Source organism: Acanthaster planci, linkage group LG15 (genome assembly GCF_054643075.1).
Source record: "Acanthaster planci isolate LZ-2023a linkage group LG15, COTS_SCS, whole genome shotgun sequence".
Taxonomy (NCBI): Eukaryota; Metazoa; Echinodermata; class Asteroidea; order Valvatida; family Acanthasteridae; genus Acanthaster; species Acanthaster planci.
The window spans coordinates 1,170,753-1,191,824 of NC_141791.1; the positions used below are offsets into that span (position 1 = coordinate 1,170,753).

At 41.0% G+C, this 21,072-nt stretch overlaps 1 protein-coding gene across 2 annotated transcripts in view; it reads right to left on the reverse strand.

Moving 5' to 3' along the window:
- dpy19l3 (dpy-19 like C-mannosyltransferase 3) overlaps positions 1-21,072 on the reverse strand; it is a 40,128-nt gene that overhangs the window by 11,986 nt on the left and 7,070 nt on the right. The window contains exons 1-2 of one of the 2 annotated variants that reach the window (XM_087146333.1): positions 8,867-9,853; positions 2,503-2,593 (exon numbers count right to left, since the gene is read on the reverse strand). In XM_087146333.1, the coding sequence (XP_087002459.1) occupies positions 2,503-2,593; positions 8,867-9,178 (403 nt within the window). In that variant the 5' untranslated portion in view covers positions 9,179-9,853. Of the gene's footprint in view, positions 1-2,502; positions 2,594-8,866; positions 9,854-21,072 lie in introns of those variants that run through there. The other variant, XM_087146332.1, reaches the window with a different exon arrangement.

Sequence of the window (21,072 nt, forward strand, 5' to 3'; positions counted from 1 at the left end):
TTAGTATGAAATAACTTGTTATGAAGATCTTTACACATACCGATGTAGGTAGTGTGGCTTTGTTTAATAATGGAGCGTTTATCTATGATTAAGGAACTCCGTTGTATTGATGTTTTGATAGTGAAACCGTGACAGTGAATAACCTTGTCTGACATCTGGGCAGAGGAGTCACATGAACTCTAAACTCAATGGACCCATGCACTTGAAAACAGATTGTCATAGAAATTTGGGACAACAATTCAAATCATGATGTTTTTGCTTGGAAGATTTGGGAGTTAATAAAGACAGGCATATTAAATGAACCTATTGAGAGATATTGTAACCAATCAGAAACTATTCACCATGGACGACACCAAAAGAAGTACTTCACTGAGGAGCAAGTCATGTTCAAGTGCTAAGCCACTCTCCCAGTCCCCTAAATGGCATGGCGTAATGGCGTAAGTGATACCATGGAGGTAGAGTGCAACTGTGTCTCCTATCTAAGGAATGTACTGTAAAAGTGTTTCTTTTTTAATCCCGTTCATTGCTTCCAGGGAAAAACATTCTTACTGCTTTTCAATCTCATCATTTCTGCTAACAGGACTTAAAAGGGGCTGAATACATTAATCAAAATTGGGTTTACCTTACGCAAGAAAGGATGAAATATATACTCAAGAAATTAAGCCCCATTTAGAAACTGTACGATTAACGCACAATTTCAGGATTTTAGCAGGGGTTGGCAACGAACTTTAGAAACAGTTTCCAACTGCGAGCTTTCATTACGTTCATTATCAATCGTTGATACATGTAAGTGATTGTCTATTTTTAGCTGTATTATATAATTTAAACTGAATGCTCACCTTAGCATTCGTAGGCTGGGGTGTAATAATATTAATCAGTCTTATTTTCAAGGGGTGAAAGTAATTATGCCCATACTTGAATTGGGCAGTGATAATACTCAGATCAGGCCTTAATCTGAAGAGCGCAGCCCTACATGTAATTGTAGGCCCTACGTTCTTTATTGGTTACAAACAGCGATAGTGTATTGTTACCAGTATTAAATAAATTACAATAAATGGTCACCTTGGCGATCGTCGTCTGGGTATGATAATATTCATGACTCATTTTCAAGGGGGTGCAAGTAAAATTGTGGCTGGCCGATGCTTGTATTGGGGTCTGTCCTATGAAAACAGGGGCCCTATTTTGTAAGCCCTACGTTCTATTTTTGTTACATAGAAGTGTTTGTCTTTCAGTCTCAGTATTTGCTGAACATTGCTTTAGAATCATCCCATCAACGTGCCTTCCCCCTTCGAAAAAATCAGGGTTTAATAAAATGAATGTTTGGGATTGTCGTATATGTTATTATTTTCTCTTAATGGCAAAGCACCACGTGTACTCCGGCACTGTGACAGCACAGACCTGGAAGGTTTCTCCTCCAGGTCTAGTGGTGAGAATGATTTTTAGACGATGGGATTGGCAGTGGCATGCTGTCAGCGAAATGGTAATGGGAGATTCTTTGCATGCAGGGCTGGCCCTTAGGGTGGACATGTGGACATTCACCATTCATGCCAACCAAGGGTTATGGGCTTGCACGAAAAAGCATGGATAAACCAGTGCTAGACTCAAACCACCAGGGAATAGATTGTGAATATTCATTACAATCCCTGTTGACCAATGAAACAGGAAGGTCATAACCGTACCATGCGTGCACTTCCCACATGTGGGGGACGGCGCACACGTATCATGAATATTCAGCAAATTCCCAAGGACCAATCAAGCTGGAATGCTGCAGCGGTTATTACGTCACTGCCCAGAAGCGGAAAAAGAGAACGGTCAGGGAGCAGAAGCGCCCCACTGGTACTCTGAACGACTGCAGGAATATCTGTACCGGGACCACCACACACACGCCCAATGGCAAAGACCGTTCTACATGTATATGGCCACAGGAACTGCCAATGGAGGAACGCGACAGGTACGGTTCAGGAGGGCAGCCGGGGGTAAAAAAATTCCACGTGCCAAGACCCTGGCAACCAGCCCCGCACATACGCAGCCGCGAGGCCGGGACACCGCTCCCAACATGGCGTGCGTCAAATCATTCACGGGTGCGCCACTACCTACGCCGGCAACCGCGGGAAGACAGACTGGGCACCAGTGGGTTTCTCTCTTATTAGTATAGATAATGGAGAGGCAGGCAACAAGGGTTTAACATTCCTAAATTGATTCCACACCTTCCCATCAAAGTCTAGACTGCAATGGAAGAGCAAGGCACAAAAGTAGCTTTCGCGGTCTCGGTACCTGGTTCCTGGTATGCCTTCTGATTGCAGATGAAAAGCACGCAGAAATCAGCAGACCCCCTAAGAGCTCTTCACTCCCTCTGGTTGCCAGGCTACAAAGTGCCTGCTTGCATCCAAGCAGAGAGTCCATCACTCCATAGGACATTTACTTTCAAACTCGGCAGCATTTGATACTGGGTAGTTTTTATGAGTCCACCAAGAGAGTTAAGACAAACAGGACGATCTTTACCTTCTACAATGGAGGGTGCGAAGACTATTTGTTTGTAGAACGAGTAGTAGAACCCAGCTTCAGTACGAAATGAGATCTCACGTTCAACCTCCTGCAAAAGAGAAAAAAGAAATATACGGTATGTGACCTGTCACCACGAAATGAGCTGAAAGTCAGAATTTTCCCAAATTGAGATATTGGTATATTGGAATTCAGCAAAAGGGAGCTTTCCAGTGGTATGTATTTGGAACACTTTGAGTAAAAGTATGAGATAACAATGTGACATTATTTTTGTGGCTTTGCGTCCTTGTTCCAGACACTGTTTTAACATTTCTGACAAGGCACAAATAATTTTCGTTAAAATTGCTGCGAAATAACTTTGTAAATATATAAGCCTGTGAAATATTTGAAACTAACCCCTTGACAACGGTAACTTTTTTCTGAAAGCCAACTCCGAGAATTCCAGCCTCGTTGGCTACGAAGGCCACCTGACAAACCGCAAAGTCTCGGTTTGTGGCCCTGCGTGCTCTGCATGCTTTGAATTACACAGTGAAAAAGGCTCATTATTTGTTGACATGCGGCTCTACTCACGCTTCCACGTTCCCATTGCCTCTTTTCAAAGTGGGGACTATTGTAAAGCTGGTGATTATGATGCAAATTCGGTCTTTTCACTTCTGGGCTACACACAAAAGCCAATCACCATATATACAAGAGCCAGGGTCTGCCTTCTTTCACCGTGTTCGCTCGAGCGCGGGCCGAGAATTATAGCTGAAAAGCGGGCTGAAGATGTCAATTTTTACGGCGGCTTTTACCGTCATCTGTCGCGAAGGGGTTCAACAGGAGACGGCTTACTCTTTCCAAACATCAAAGTACCCCAAAATTGACCTCCACTTCAATGAGTTTAAACCCTCAAAATAGAAAAGAGTGGAATGCGACTTTACATTCATTTTGTCATGACGGGTCGAATATCATAAATAGTGTGAAAGAATTCATTGTTTAAAAAAAAAACCACTGCAGGTGATTTAATTGCCAAATACTATTCAAAAGCCAAAGGGTTTGTGTCTAGTTTGAAAGTTCTTATTCCTGATCAACTTCCTTAGGAAGCCCATGATAAAGGAGAACTCCTCAGGAAATAGATTGGAGCTTTCCCTGTGATAGTTTTGAGAGTTAATGAGGAAGAAACCACAAGTTCCGTTAATACCTCGCTACAGAGCATATGGTCTCAAGTGATTCACTTTGTCGGCGGGTAGAAAAAGGCAGTGTATATAAGGAATGGGTTAGTTCTCATAGTCAGGATCAGCCCCCTACCCCCCCAAAAAAACCACTCCTTGATTCTCAAGAGGGGGAGGAAATAACCTAACCATCCTTTAAAAAAAAATCAGGAGGAAAAAACTAAGATTATAGATTGTGAAACGTGATCTGATTCATTGCTGTAGCAGACCACATCTGTAGATTTCCCTAGCAGCTGACCTGTTTCTTCAAATACAGATTTAGCTCATTAAAGACAGATCCTCTAAATCCATCAAGATATTTTAACAATTTTTCAGGATTGACCCTTGTGACACAGAAGGCACAGATAGACAACACCCCTATTACATGTATGGTACTTCAGACGGTGCAAGATTACCTCTGACACAAACAAGTACATGTATACTGATGAGCATTCTGAATGTGCTTGGACCACGAACAACACACCACATTATTTGAAGTGAGCTGGGTCTGCATTTTTTTGTTACGTCTTTTGGCGCGATGAAGCCGACCAACAATTGACAACAACAGATCTATAGCTGGCTGCCACCCATTCACACACCTTCCTTTCAAATGATTCATCCCCCGTCTCCTGCCTTCCCCAGTGATTGCTGCTACAAAAGAAAGCAAAAGTTGCAATTCAATTGACAATGCATCACTGTCAAGGTCTCGTGTAGGCCTACAGCTGTACACGATGATGCGTATCTGAGAGAAAAACGCTAACAGTGTACATGTCTTTTGTTTCCAACTGGATGTCAGACAAAGACGGGTTTAGGTCCACTCAGATGACAAACATGGTGAACACAAAGTACAGATTGCACTTGCCTGTACTTTTTTGTTTGGCATTTGCTGTGGTTAGATGACAGTGATTGAGTGGTTGAAAGAAACTGGTGAAAGTGAGCATATAAAGATCTCCAATAATACCCGTTTATTTGATCAAATTGTGAATAGGAGAAAATTGTGAGGCAAACATTACATTTAACTCCCATCTCTTTTATAGCTCTACCTCTCCACTCCCTGAATTGTGAAGGTGAAATAAGCTCACCTCTCCATTCTGAGGTGCCATAATTTGTTGATAAAACACAGGATTTCAAAATCCTCCTGGATATATAAAGGTTTAAAATAGTAAAATAGACTAAAAAAGCTAGAATTTAAGATGGTTAATTGGTTAAGAGAAGGGGGTCCACACACCGTGTTCACGTCTGAACTCATTAAAAAGCATCGTGTCTGAAGGAAATTATATTTCACTTCACAACCGCACTACAGGTACAAGTGACTTTGACAAGTGCATACAAGCTCACAGTCAAAAAAAAAAAACTGCTACAGGAAGTTCTCAGTCAGCATTTCAAATCCCAAGTTTTAACAAAACGGCAGAGACAACAGTCATGAAATGCCAGCAATCAGGACATGACAGTTATTCCTCATGTAGGTGCAACCACTCTTCTTTAAGTTTGCATTTCAGAATGACCTTTGTTTTAAGATGCATCCAATTTTGCAATTAGAGTCCAGCCACAACCATTAACCACTGAAAAGAGTAACTAAACAGTGCAAGCTACACCATTCAGCAGGCTTGCCTCATCCATCAATGTGTCAACGCCAATTTATCAGGAAAGCACAGACCCAAGCTGTCTTTTTTCCCAGAGTCAGCACGCAATCATTCAGGGAATTAAATTCATTTTTTTTTACTGAAAAAAAGTAAGATTAATGAAATGAGTCAGCATGAAATTTCTTCAAAGCACATTCGTGTCTCAGCCTGAGTGGAAGATCAGAATTAAGTAAAGTGCACAGACATGTAAAGGATTCAAGATAAGGCCAAATTGATATATTTTGAAGCTTTTTTTGGAAGCTTGCTTGGTAAACGTAACCACATGGCATACAAAGCTACCGGTACACTTTCACGACTGAACAGAGAAGCGTTGGCATATCATGTCACATGTTGATGCAAAAGGCGCATCTGGCCACTGACCATTTGTTGGGCACTGGTTATTTTTTGCCTGGTACCAAAAATATACATAAACATGTATGTGCACAGGTTACCAAGGAAAACTAACCAGCGGTAGACAATATCGTTAACCATAGTTTGACTAACTCTGATTAAACATACATGTACATGTGCATGTACGCTAGTCAATGATAGTTGGACTAGTCTTGTCAACTATTCGTGACCAGCCTATTGAGGTTGGTCACGTCGTTGGTTGCTACATTGTACAAACCGTTTTTAACAGCACAGTGCAGAGAGGACCAGATATAAGAAAAATGCCGGGAAAACAGTATGACGCTAGGCCTAATGACCTGACAACAGTTGACTAGGGTCGTTTGCACTTCAAATTTACTGCACATGCTCTACTACCGGTAGTCGTTGTACGTCACAAACCAACCACTAGTGAACTAGTGGGCCTAGGTCCAACTTGCCAATACATGTAGCTGTCTCTTGAATTTGCCATAAGCCATCTGGTTACTTGTAAGGCCACTGTGGTCCCAGTTTAAGTTACAATAACACTGAGAGCATATTTTAGCACAGCAATTTATCTCAGGAGAGATACAGTGTGCTGCAATGCTGGTGATTGAATAAACATCAAGTCAGCTCAACTGAAATGGTGAAAATGAAATAAGCAGAAGTTTATATTGAAATTGGATTAATGGTCCAATTTATGCCACTTCCAAGAGGAAAAAACGGGTGAAGTTATCAACTTCTCGTTGCGCAAACCAGAAGAGAAGTGCACAAAGCATAGATCCCCCAGTCTGGAAGATTCTTGTTTGACAAACCTTGACACACAGTACAATTGAACTGTTGCAGGCCACATGGCCTGTTTATGCACACTGCAGTCTTCTCAGGTTGTAGAGCATGAGGTGCAGTGGAAGAACAAGCTGGTTTGAGGCAAAACTGGACTTCTAAAAATCAACCTAGAATCCTGAATTTTGGGGGGTTCTCTCCTATTATTAATGAAATCAGCAAGAAAAGAAAATCCCTTGTTTGTTGATTCAACTCTCCCTGCACCTGCACAAATCCTCGAGTTCCCTGACAATAAACACCTCTGTCCAGTTTTCACCATTCGCTTGACCTTTTTCCCATAAAAGTGCACCCATCAATTTGTTTCTACTTGTTTCCACAATCATGAAGTACATGCAAAGGGGAAACATATATGATGATACATGTACATGCAATAAAACCATGCGAAAATAAAACGCTACTACTAAGTGCATTTTCCCCCAATTTCGACAGATGAATCTAATATTCTTCCATTACTTGTAGTGCATTTATTTTCCACCCCTGACATTTCGGATCATATGCTGAAGGATCTCCAGGGTTGTAAATTCCACTTGGTCTGTGAGTTATCTCCCCCCCTCCTCCAGTAAACCTGAGCTTCCCAGGAAAGCCAGAAGTGTTGCCACGTACTGAAGCCACGAATGCTGTCACTTCCAAGCCTCAATTTTGCCATTTAATCAAATAGTTTGGTGGGTAGGTGCAGTGCAAATTTTAAAAAAATGTACATCAGAATATTCCAATGCCTCTGATGTTTTTTCTTATAAATTCCGAATAGAGGCATTCATACATGTATGCCAAAAATAGAACTTGTCAATTGAAAAATGTAGACCAGGTTTCATGTCATACAAAACCCGCCTATACTATTTCAATATGAAGCAATTTTTGAGATTTCAACACTTCTGCCAGAGATTACAACATGGTGGAATTTTGCATCTGGCCAGGGGGAAGTGTGGGGAGAAAATACATCATCAATCATTTGGAAGGGAGTACAACAGTTATCAAATGCCATCAAAAGGCCAGGCACTTGTATACTAAGCCCAAAGGGAGGTCTGGCCGGTCAATAGAGGTTCAACTACTTCATCCTAAAAATAACAAGGCACCGAGAAAGGACAAAAGTGAGAATCTTATCCAGGTTAGAGCTGTCAGGCTAAAACTTGGCAAGTGTGTGTATATCATTCCTCTCTAAATGCTGCAATATTCAGTCAGGGATTTTTCAGTTTAGCTTTTTTGTCTGCACAAAAAACATCCTCAAGAAAAAAAAATCAAATTGAAAAATCCCACTGTTCACTGAAAAGTTGTCAACTGTCACAAGAGTGTTTTGTCAGAAATAGGCCCCTAGGCAGCTTGAAAAAAAGGTAAAACGTGAGATGCCCTGATCCATTATTTCATGATCAAAGAGTGTTTTGTCAGAAATAGGACCCTAGGCAGCTTGAAAAAAAGGTAAAACGTGAGATGCCCTGATCCATTATTTCATGATCAATGAGTGTTTTGTCTGAAATAGGCCCCTAGGCAGCTTGAAAAAAAAAGGAAAACGTGAGATGCCCTGATCCATTATTTCATGATCCATGGAAAGAAACTGTTCAAACCTGATTTCAAAACAAGGACAAAAACAACCCAATTCGTTCCTGAAGCATCAGAACAACTGACACACATACATCTAAAAGAAATCTGAGATACATGTACATGTATACATTTTACCTTAATTGGTTACATCTTTCCAACCAAGGTGCCCAATTATGATTAAACAAAGGACTCTTCAGTTTCAAAGCTAGCATATTGTGTGACGTGAGCCAAGCATGGGACTTGGGGATATCCATAGCAAGGGTGTTGAAAACTTGTTTGTTTTGAGAGGGATTATGATGGAAGGATGTATTCCAATGCTGGGATCCACACTAAAGGCTGCGGATTTGAATTATGGAGGAGAGGCAAGTGTGAATGACGCACCTGACACATTCTTCTCAACCTTTTCTGTCAATGTCAGTTTTTTTCTTTTTTGATTTTTTTTTTCAAGTTGTTCAAGGAATGCCTAACTAAAATTAGATTCAGGATGTAGCATTCCACTAGTAATATCATATCACTTTTTGTCAGCATAAATGCTGGTATCCTTGTACATATTTTGCCTTCTTTCCCAATCAGTTTTCCCAAAATGTACATGTCGATCTGTTTTGCTATTTTCAAACTCCATTTTCCTGTTTCCATATTTTAAAAATTGAGCAGCAGTTTGACAGATACACAAAGTGTCAAATTACTAGACCATTTTAGAAAGTTGAGTATGGTTATTGTAACAGATTTTTGCCCAGTCAGATATCAAAAAATATCTTTTATTTGCATACGCATGTACATGTAATTCTGAACAAAAGAATGCTTTACCTTGATGTTTGAGAACCACAGTCGATTTTCGTGTAAGGCGTCGATATAGCAGGCATTCCTGTATCCCAAATACAATGCTAGCATGAATCCTACGACCATCGATACGTAGTGAGTCCATGCCAAGGATTGCTGACCATTTTGTTTGGCAGTCCTGGAGGAGGTGTGAAGTTTCCCATTCCGGACTGGCTCAAATCCATTGGCTTTTCCATGGTGATGATGATGGTGGTGGTTATTGTTGTTGGTGTGTTTGTGGTGTCCATTGCTAGCGTAAGAATTCCGTTTTCGCCCGGTTCCGTTGTCTCGCCGACCCATCTTTGATTTTTAGCGTTTGATGATCCTCTGATATGATAGCAGTACAGAAAATCTGAAACTTACAGGAATGGGCTTTACCTCAGCTGTCCAATCACAATTGATATTTGAAGAGGAACACAGAGGATCCCAGTCACAATCAAATCTGATGATAAAAACTTGTTAGGGAAAAGCTCCAACTTGAACAAATTATCCTGAAGCAAAACTGAAAAATCACCGCAAAGTTTTAAACTCACAGTTGCTTCCAATCACTCAGTGACAAATCATCCTCACGAATTCCATTTGAAGGACAACATCCAAAATGTCGTCCACAATCACACTGATTGTAAACTTCAATTCAGAGAGAGAGAGATACAGAGTCCACTAAGTCATCCAGTGCTGTCAGTTCAATGTTAACTACTGTTAAAGTCTGGGACAATGTGAACAGTATGGCACAGTGAACAATGCCAGAGCAACATACGATGCATTCCACGACTCACTGCAGCCACGTACTGATTTCCTTTTCAGGCGAGCACGGATCCCGGACCCAACGCAGGTGTACAACTTTCCACCTCAGCAAGCTCCTTTCAACCCCCAGTCACGCAAGCAAGCCAAGGGAAACGTTGGAAAACAAACACCCCGCCAATTTTCACTGGGTTGGTGAGTTGCACGCTGTTATCCGTTTGTCACTTTGACAGTAGAGCAGCTTGCTATATTTACCAAGTCCCTGACGTGACGGGAGAGAGATTATGAGAGTTACAAGGCAGCTCTCCCATGAAATTGATTCATGGTTGGGGAGGGGAAAGCCAGTGGTAATTTGTCAGCATGAGATGCTTCAGCCCTCATGGTGGGGTATCATCGAGTGGAACCTTGAAATGTTAAGGAAGCAATCACAAGTGGCTGGAATTGACATTTTGTACCACAATTGCTCCTAGGTTAGAGCAGGAGGACAGATTAACCTGAGTGTGTTGCCCAATTCAAGAGAAAAATTGCTTAAATTCAAGTTGAGCTACATGTACAATTGAATGACCAAGTATGCTATGAGCAAACACAGACACTAAAAACGTCATTTATTGTTTCATGAGTTTCTATTCACTAAGCCAATCAAAGCAATTTTTTGTGCTCAGCAACTGCAGAACATAAGAAAAAATATCTGCTTTACGTTTGAGAAAAAAAATTCCTTTTCCCAACATGGTCTGATGTTCACTTTCACCAGTTATTGTTTGGTACAAAAAAAAGTGCACTTTTAAAACAGCTCAGCAGAAACACACCTACATGTACATGTACACTGAAAAGGCAAAGCCTGTCTGAATATTTTGAAAAACTCATCATGGTGAGAACCAATCTGTCATGCAAACCCTGAAATTAATGTCTAAGTAATCAGCTACAATTATCTTGGCTCTGTAACCCCAGATGCACCATACGAGGACTCTTCACTAAATATAACGCAGTTCAGTCTCAAGTGGCCTGGTGAATCCCTGTCAAATTATCATACAAATTGCCTGTGTACAAAGCTCCCAGGACGTGAGGACAGAAAGCTTAAGCCTAGTAGGTTCACTGACACTGCACTCTTTAGCAACAACAGTTTTTTTTTTTTTTTTACTTTAAACGATGGTCAATTTTGCATCAAGCAAAGCAGGAGCAAATGAAAATGAGAAAAATTGCACTATGGAGGCTTGTTTCAAGCAGATTCAAATGAAAGGCGTCAGAAATCTTACAGCGATTTTAGAGGTAAATTATTCATTGAACTATTTAAAAGGAATTTTCAACAGGGCAAGAAGTCTTGTTCATCTCTTAAATCTTGCTAAATCACGGCTAGAGATACTCCTAGATGTGAGAAGCTATTATATTGATCATAATGTACAACTGTATGTGTTATTGCAATTGATTTTGTATATGGTTTGATCATCAACAATCTGCCGGTCGGTACGACTGAATATTTGGATATTCGATCAAATTGAAGGTTTAATATTCAACTAGTGAATGATTCGAATCGATTTCAGCCCTATGCATTTGGCAGTTTTCATTTACATGTATTATATTATTCCATCAATATTTTAGACTTTCAAATTTCTGGTTTGATTTGAATACCAAAAACAAAACAAATGCTAAAAAGGGTAATGATTTGTTTGTATCTGCCCTGTCTTTTAAAAACAACAAAGACTCAGACATCATTATGATTATGAAGTATTTAGCAGCGATTTGGCAATTAAATGATGCAACTCGCAGTACAAGTCTAAATACATGTAAGTTGGGCAGGTTACGGAGATTGTTTGCTTGAAAGTAACATGTAGCACGCGACACACAACATCCATTTCCAGCTTCTAGTGCAAAACAAAAGGTCACTGTTCACAATTCAGTTGGCCAAAGTGCATCTCCAGGGACTCCAGGGCCCATTTTGCACTGCACCATGAAACACGCCAACATCAAAATCTCTTCATTTTCCTCAGAACAGAAAGTGCATGATTCTGAGTAACACTGGCATTTCAAATCTACACGCACACGAACGTGACTGCAAACTATCATTCAATTACAGAGGTGGAAGTCCTTCAATTTACACATACTTTGTACATGTACATACCAGATCTAGCCTGGCAACTGCCAAACGCTGCCTTTGCACTATACAAAACAATGTGAAGTACCAAAGACAAAGGCTACGTTTCTGACCCAAATTATCAATGTAGCACAGCTGCATATGGCCTGTTTTTATAAAATGATGTTCTGCATTCTCTACATGTACACGTACATGTATGCATGTATCACTACGAACATCTAACAAAAGAAAGTGCACTAACAGTGAGCATCCATTGTTGTTGCACAGTACTTCTTTTGCAAGATGTTCAGTTTTGTCCCAGACCACTAGACTGTCAATGGTGTAACGAAAATCTATAAAAATTCTGAAATGCCATGAATCCTTAGAAAGCACCGAGCAGAACATCCTTTTATTTTTCCCCAGTCCCAAAGTGAACAGTTGAACCAACACGACCTCCAAGAGGTCACTGCTGCAATTTTTATTCAGCTTAACAGACAACAAGTGTCTGGTGTTATCAGGGAAGTGCCGGTAAGCTAAAATGTGCATGTGCAAATGTACACAGTTCCTGCGTATAGCGTTACTCATAATACTTTGATGCAATCAGTGTTGTTCTCATATTCTGTGCATGTTTGGACTGGATACAAGGACAAATGTGATTGGTTACTGAGCCAATCAATATATCTATAATCTGTGAGTGCCTTTGGTCATTCTATCATCTAGTAAGATCATTCAGACCTTGGACCAATCACAAACCTTTTCAGAGCCTACACATCTTACTATAAAATACAATAAAAGTGACTGGACGATTCTGTTGAGAAGTAATATGGACCAATGGCCAACCTGACCACAAACATAAAACGTTGGAACATTCACAAACCATAACAAAGATTCTTCAATGTACATGTACATCAATGGAGTGTCAGAATGAAAAGTGGAATTTCATTTGCCAATTTCCCTCCAGACCAACTTGAAGCAAGACTGCTCTCTCTTTCCTAACAACTGTGAATACCTGTTTGGACCATCGCACTCTTCATATGCAAACCAAAAATTCCCTACCTAGCCATTTAGAAAGTTTTCCTGCGGTGTTTTCAATCAAATTACAACAACAGGTGCGACGTTTCAATTTCCTACACTACCCCCTGCCAAATCCCTGGCCCTGTTGGCAAGCCCCCTGCCTCGATCACAGGATCTGGCTCCAAATTACTGAAGCACTTAATAGCCCATTGCTGATTGATACAAACTTGAAAAACTGCAGGCCCTTGTTAACTTGGCAGAGATTAAATTTTCAGGGGTGTGTTTTTCCTGGCAACTTTTCTGGTGATTTGCATTCAGGAAGAGTTACGATAGGTTACCAGATATTGCTGCCTGATCTAATTAACACAATAACCCTTGGACAAATGCCTCAGGAACAAAACCCAAGAACCATGGAAGAAGTTTTACTTTTCGAAGGGGCAGGCAGATTATGATAGACATCTGAGTCACAAGGTAAGCCCTTATTCAGTAAGGTCTTTTCCCAAGACATTCAACCTGATTTTTCATAACAAGACCAAGGTCAGTCCATTTGAAGCAGTAAAAGGGTAAAAAAAGAATGGTTTCAACAATTTGCAAATTAAGCCTAACACTCCTCAGTCCTCCAACAGGTGAAGGATTGAGGAGGGTTAGGGTTAAGCCTTAAGGAAGGCCATGAAAAACTCCATTCAAAATTACTGAAAAGATATAGGTGACTGGGTACCGTCTTTATAAACTAAAATTTCCACAACAAAATTCTGGAGCAACTTTCCAAAAAGTCATCCAGAATAACTACAGGAATCAATCAAATGTGTAGACTTTTTGATGTGCATAAAAGTGTGGTAAAGGAACAAATGCGAAATCATATCAATGTCAAGTAGAAGAGCAAATTAATCCATAATGGCATTTGACAGCAACGAAAGCACCTTCCATTATGAGGGACCCAAGTCATATTTAGAGGATAAATACAGCAGAGGGAAAATAAATAAAGCCATAGATCTAATAGATTTGGACAAACTGCGCATCAAGGGTAGAGCGTTTTCACAGCAAACAAAAACAAAATGACAGAAAGAATTAAAAAAAAATCGTCTGCAAAGGGGTCTTGTCTTTGAGTGTGCATGTGTATGGATCTCATAAAATAAGAAAAACAGCTTTCAAGAACTATGACTGGAACTCCGTGAAGGACTCCAAACTCCTGACTTGTATTTTGAGGGGGCTGTTTTGAGTACAGGGAAAATTAGGGAAACATTACATCTTTTAGACGGGGTACACTAACTCTCTATTGTGAAAAACTTGAACCCTTTCAATTTCCAGGCTCCCCTCTATTAGGAAATCATAATCACACCAACAATTGTGAACAACTTTCAAACACCATCATCAATCAAATTTTCAGTGTTGAGAGAATATGACTTAAATATAACATAAGTTGAAGATAAATGAACCTCTTTCAGCTCAAATATCACGAAATACTGTTAGGCGGTTGAATCTGTATTAAGCACATCCTGAATATTATTTTTGCAACAGTTCACACTGAAAGCTTTGGAAATATCAGGGCCCTTCTTTTTAAGCTTGAAATACATGTACTTACATGTGTATTTCCAGCTTTAAAAAGATGGGCTGTGTTGTTGGAAACGGAAAACTGCAAATTTACTTGTATGAGTCACTTTGGGTTCACACTGGCAAATCTATCTAGGGTTGCAAAAAAGGGGAAATTTCAAACTATTCAGATATTTAAAACTTTCAAATCAAGGCTAAATTTATCAATGTTAGAATCGAACCACATCATGTAAGCTATATGTACGTGTACACGACTACTTGCAAACTGATAGTCTATTCAACAAATACCGTACCAAAAAATTTGCATGTACTTGTACCTATGAAGCCTCTCTGCACAATTAACAAACAAGATCAACATCCCATCTTCCTCGCTACACAAGTACAACAAAACATTTTCACTCCAGAATAATCGCCATTAGACTGGACACACTGATACCCACTCCCTCGAACAACTTCATGCAACTGGCAATAGTGAGACTCATGTGTACAAGACTCTTCAAACACGAAAATATATCCAAGAGTAGCATAGAAGAGTAAGTTTAAGGTAAATCCTTAAACTCGCTGTCGACAGTTGGAAGTAAATGTAGACCCAGAAATCTGTACTCACAATCATCCTCAATCTCCCCAAGAAAAGACACTTTGGCAAGAACTGAAGATACACCTGTGTTCAGCTCCATGTACACACTGTACATTAAAAATGTTCCTTCCAAGTCCAGGAGCAGACCGTAAATCAAAACATCAAGTCGATACAATCGCCCACGGAGGCCCCACAGACACACTCCCGCATGGGCCACCAAAGAGAGTCTCAGATGGATATCTTCCTGGTCTGAACACCTCCTTTCCACAAAATTTTCACCGAGGTTTCCTTCAACACTTGCGGCCTCTCCACAGGCCCCCTTGGTGCTACGGTTAAGTGCTCTAGCAGTTCCAAATGGGCTGAGGAATAAAAAGGAAGGGGGGAATGGAGTGGAACAAGTTCCCCGACAACGCCGAGGCAGAAATGCAGACCAATCTCTCTGGGCAATATGAGTCAGATTCGGGTTTCCTGTGTATCTTTTTTTCTCCAGGGCTGTAAGAGTTACTCTGGGTTATGATCACAAGGGAGGACTTATTCCATTCAGGGGGCCAGCAAGCTTGACAGACCCACCCCGGGGTATCCTAAGGGGTCTTTCATTAGTTACAAAAGCACTTTTTCGTGGGTCTCTCACCTCTGAAACATGGCAATCTCAATCCCCCACATGAATAAAAGACAATAAAAGAATAAAAGACATCAATGACAACTTGGACACAAAATGGCCAATTCAAGCAGCCATCAAACCTTTTCTGAGGGATTTTGCAAACTGCCTGTGTTTTAAAGAGCTGCCGCAATTTTGTTACCCTCTCATAATATAATATTTTGATGTTTAGAATTAGTAAACTTCCAAACAGTCAGGTACATACATGAAGCATACATAACTGCATGTAGGATGTGTCCCAAAGAGAACCATCAAGCTCATTGTTTGGATTCGGTTCTTTACCTGCACTTTGACCCAATATATTTATTTCTTCTTTACATTCAAACAGGACTCCCTAACTGCCGGCCCTTTCTGGGGAGTTCAAACCACTTTAAAGAGGAGGAGAGGAGGTCAAACTCATGCCAATACACTCTCCCAACTGATATTGCCTGCAGTATTAAAAAAAACATACCTGCATGTGAGCATGATGGAAGAACGGTACACCACTTTAAGGTGATTACAGGAGTTTATAAGTGCAAAGAATCTAAGGGTTTGATCATTTTCCGTCCCCAAACAGCAACCATCTTTCCCTTCATTCCGTTTCAAATGTCAGACAGACCTGCTCAACAGAACTGGAATTCCCAAATGGATAATAGACTGTCTGGCCATTCCAGACAAATTTCCGCCTGAAGCAATCGCTACGTTTTAACTCCCCCCCCCATCCTAAAAATTTCCTAAGTTGATGGGCACTTCCAAATTTGCTTAGCATAATTGTGTTAGTGAATTGTCGTCCCTCTTGGTGCTAGAGGGGGCAACAAAGAGGAAAGGACAATTTCCTGGCTCTCGCTGGTGAATAAACAGCGCCCTCTATAGCTCACAGGTAAACACTGAGATACAACACAGTAAAATTGCAGCTTTTCAATTTGCTCTATCTTTCTCCGTGCATGTTTCATACAAAGCTGTTGAGCAGCATACATTTAAACTGAAAAAAAAAAATCCGGGCACTAGTACATATGTACAGTTGTACTGCAGTTGAAGCACCCCAGACTGGAATGAGCCCATGTGTTTTAGAACCCATTGGTGGCATGCTGCGACATGTGTTTTTAAAAGCCTGGCCTTTCATCACCAACAAAATCTTCTTGGAATGTCAGCACGTGCTCAATGCCCCTTCAGCAAGCCTCCAACCAATGAAAGCCCTCCTTCTGATCCTCTGACAGACCTTCCATCCACATGTACATGTAAGAACCTCCCCACAGGGAGTGGCACAGATACATGGTAAGCCAGCCACATGACCTACTTACAGCATCTTTAATTCCCCTCCCCCAGCCCCTAGGCAGGGACAGCATGACAAATGGACGTGCCCAGCCTCATCACCAAACGCATTTGCCGGCCAATGACCAGAAAGTCCTCTCCGACGTTGATGAGAGTATCCATGCTAAAATACAAGGAAGGGGGGATGTGGGGAAAGTACTTATCTAATTCTCTGACCCATTTCTCCCATGCAGAGAGGCTTGAGCTGTGTGAGGGAACACGGCCAATCTTAGATGAGCCGTATTACTGCGGTCTGCTTTGGCTAATACAACTCGGAAGGTGTTTTGTACCTGTGAGCCAAAGGAAAATTTATTCCATGAATTTTGATGTCCTCGGAATGTTTGCATTGATCAGTCAGTGCAACAGTGGCATCCTAAATTTGCATTTTCTTGGTTTTCCAAGACAGAGGTTACAGCAAGGATTTTGCAACCAATGAAGCTGCATTCAAATTAAACCCACATACCCCCCCGGTACACATGAATATACATGTACATACCAATGTACATGTACGGGTAGATACATGTACATGTAACCATTTGGATCTTGCTTAACATATTAAAAAGGTTGCCTATCAGTACTCCTCATACATGTACATGCACATATGTTCCTTTAAGTTGGACTTGGACAAAAAACAAGGAAATTCTCATCTTATAAAACTTTGTACACTGTTTTTCACTTTTCACTGGCATGAGCATGAAGTGAAAAACGAGGAAATCAGCTGATCCAAGGAAAAGTTCCATGCTTGTACTCAAGCAATGAAACATACATGCACTTCGAACAACATCCTACAAAATTCCCTTTTAATGGTCTATCACTATAGCAACTGCTAATCAAAATGGCATCGTTAGTACGGTTTCTAATCTTCTAGAATTTTCTGAGGAACAGAGAAGACCTTCAAAATTTAACACTAGAAAAACGAACCTAACAAGACTTTGCCAACAAAACGAAATCCACCCAAGTTAACGAATGCACTCAGATCAGGTGACGGTATACCGACCAATCAATTAACAACCCCCCTTGGTCCGTTGCCATGGTAACTGCCCATCCGAATTGACCCAGTTTGGGGGTTTCTTCCTGTCTCTGCTCTGCGGTAGCTTCAGTGGATGAAATGGATAGCTGACAAACAGGGAAATGAGATCACTGTTTTATTGCGATCGATTGAGGCGGCAATCATTTTGGGGGTTGAGGGGGACCCTGCAGTGTGCCGACCTACTGCGGCAGGTGTGCAAGAAGACGGCTGCAATTTATGGAAAGCTGGCTGTTTGAACAGTGTACATAGTGTAACAAAACAGTTCATTCTTTAACAGCCTTAGTTTTGTTATCTATGCTCTTGTATAAAGCTGATTTTCATTTTTTTTTTGCAAGAGCAAAATAACTTGGTCCTAAATTCCTTGATTGAAAGGACTTGAATCAGTAGGGTAACCTCAGATGTACTGTCTGAGGGCAGACCACAGGAAATGAAACTGGTTGTCAACAGGAGAGAAGGACCTCATAAAATATCTCTGGGGGATTGACACAAACAAATGCAAACTATCAACTGACAGATACTTCCAGGTAATGATGTCCCCACAGACTTTCAACTTCAGTACAGCCTCAAAGAGCAGGCAAAATAAGGAAGCAATGTACAGTGTAGGCCACATTGCCAAGGCAAGGCTAATTGGTGAATCAAACTGTTTGCCTCGTTTTTTCCCCAGCCCCCTTGCAGCAGCAGAAAGTTGACTTGATAATTTGACGCAGGAGCTGTGGACCAAACCCAGGGGAGAACATGGCTGGATCAATTCCTCCAAGTGGAAACAGAATCTAAATATATAAAGTACACTCACAGGCTGTCTGGGGGTCAGTTGCTGAGAGTACATGTACATGTATGTACACGTCTGTACACGTACATGTCCATAAATAAGCAATAAATTTAAGGACATTAAACTTGAAAAATTAGTTTTTAAAAAATGCATATATCAGATTTGAAATTTTGCAATTTCTGTGTAAGCTTTATCAAATTTTAGAATAATTTAATGGATCGATATGACTTTATTTGAATTCCTCATTAAACAGTGTTCACAGTAAAATTTCACTGCAGAAGTTGATTCAGTCATCCCATGGCCCACTTCAAGTCATGGCCTCTCGCCAAAGAAATGGACAGCATAAGTTTGCACAACAAAAAAAATTACTTCATTAATTTTTAGACCAGAAGACCAAATAGTAATTGTGCACAGTGTATTAACTGGTCAACAGTACACATGTACAATGCACCTGTGCATAAGACATAAACCCCCTGTACATACACGTTGCATGCACATGCAGTTCTCATTTTCTCTTTCCTTTAACAATCTACCATTCCTGACAGTTATTTCCAAAACATGTTTACATTTCTCTTCTGCCCTTCAGACTCCCTCCTCTGACTTCCAAACAGTGCATTCCCCCCCCATCACCATATGATGTACGGCAGGACACTTAGCCAACAGGTACATGTATGAGGGTGTTATTTCCAACTGTGACCCCCAGAAGGCTGCAAGAGGGGGCTTTGATCTTGAGGTCAGTGGGGGTCTAAACTCTGAAAGGACAGGACTGTGGTTTCAGACAAGCCAAGCGATTTCAGACAAGCCGATTGCTTTCAGAAACATTAAAAAAAAATAATCTTTACGCACCTTGCTTCTGGTTTCAAAACACTTTTTGCCAGAATGAAAATTGTGGAAACACAGCATGCATGGCCAGTCTGGACAGCTGTTTTCATTTACATGTTTCTACAAGTGAAGGTAAAATTTTTACATGTGCTCTACAACTTGCCTTTCATGGTTGAAGTCATGGGAGAGTGTTCTGTTTATCTATAGGCAGAACTGCTATCTGTATCCTGAGGCAAATTTCCCCTTAACTGTACCCCACCTGCTGAACATCAAGGCACACTTTGACATTCAAAAACGAAAAAGGATACAATCGCTTTCCTAGCTCCTTAAACAAGAAATTGGAACAGAGTGTACAATGTAGCCACGTCGATGTCCCCAATGTAACATCTGAACTGAAGGGAACAACAGCTGACAGGTGGCAGAAACATTGTTTGCTCCGCAAACAGGAGGTGGTTAACTGAATTCAGGCTAGGATGGTGCTAACTATGGTACATGTGCATCAAGGTGCATCATTTCAAAATAGTTCAAGTTGGAAATCCTCACACATACATGCAAGTAGGAGTTGAAGTCTGCACTCATGTAGAGCTGCTCAGCAAAGGTCTAATTGCAGTTCAGTGGAGTTTCTTGTCAACTTCTTTTAGCAGGTTGGAGGTTCAAATTGAATCGGAATATGCCTACAGGCATCACATAATTTACAGGGCTGGCAATGTTTGTGAAGACACGTACATTGTGGTTCTAAGCAAGTTGCCTGAACCATAAAGCAAGGGAAAAGAACTCAAATCTTTCCACAGAGTTAACCTCTTGTCAGTTTGTTCATTCCTGCTGACTCAAAAGCAAAATATTCTCTGGGTTGGAAAAACAGCCAACTCCAATTAATTTAAATGTATTGGTCACAAAATGACACGCACATCCATTTCAAAATCATTAAAACCTTTCCACACCTTTTCAAAAATGCTGAATTTGTAACTCAGAGCGCAAATATGCAAACCTCACTTAGATCATCTACTGCAAAGCTTCAGTAGGTCTGGGAAGTTTCCTGGAGAGCACAGAGGCACTTTGCATTAGCCTACAGCAGTACACAACAGGTGGCATTAAGTTTAACTTTAACACACGCTGCAGAGCTGAGCAGAAGTTGCCCGCAACAGTTTCATGTCTACCACAGATTCTGTTGAATTCCCAAGCTTTTCTGGATGCAAAATGAATACTCTACGCATGTAGGCTCCTTGATTTGTTCCCTATGCAAAGTAGTTACACCATGATCCAGTTCAGCTCTCCCAGGTGGTTTCTGCTACTGGCAAACTCCGCACCTTCTGCCAGTGCCAAATGATATTCTTCCATTTACCAATAATCCAGGCAGTAATGTTGATTAATTTCCAACCAGTTCTGGTGTTGGCCCACATACATGTAGATGGAGCCACTTTAATTTCCTCGTTGCGGCAGCCGGCTTACTTCACACACGTACAGAGTACCCCTGTGATGCACGAGTGCTTCCTTTAACACTCTTCCCAACTCATCAGTTTCCGATCAGCGAGCCCCCACCCAAGTCAGGAGAGAGAGAAAAAACTAAAAGATGAAAAACAGGAGGAGCCGTGTGCAGGAAAAAAACACGCCAGGCAATCTTGCCATTTCCCCCTGCCTTGTTGTTTACCCACAAAGCCTTTCCCGCTCAGGGGG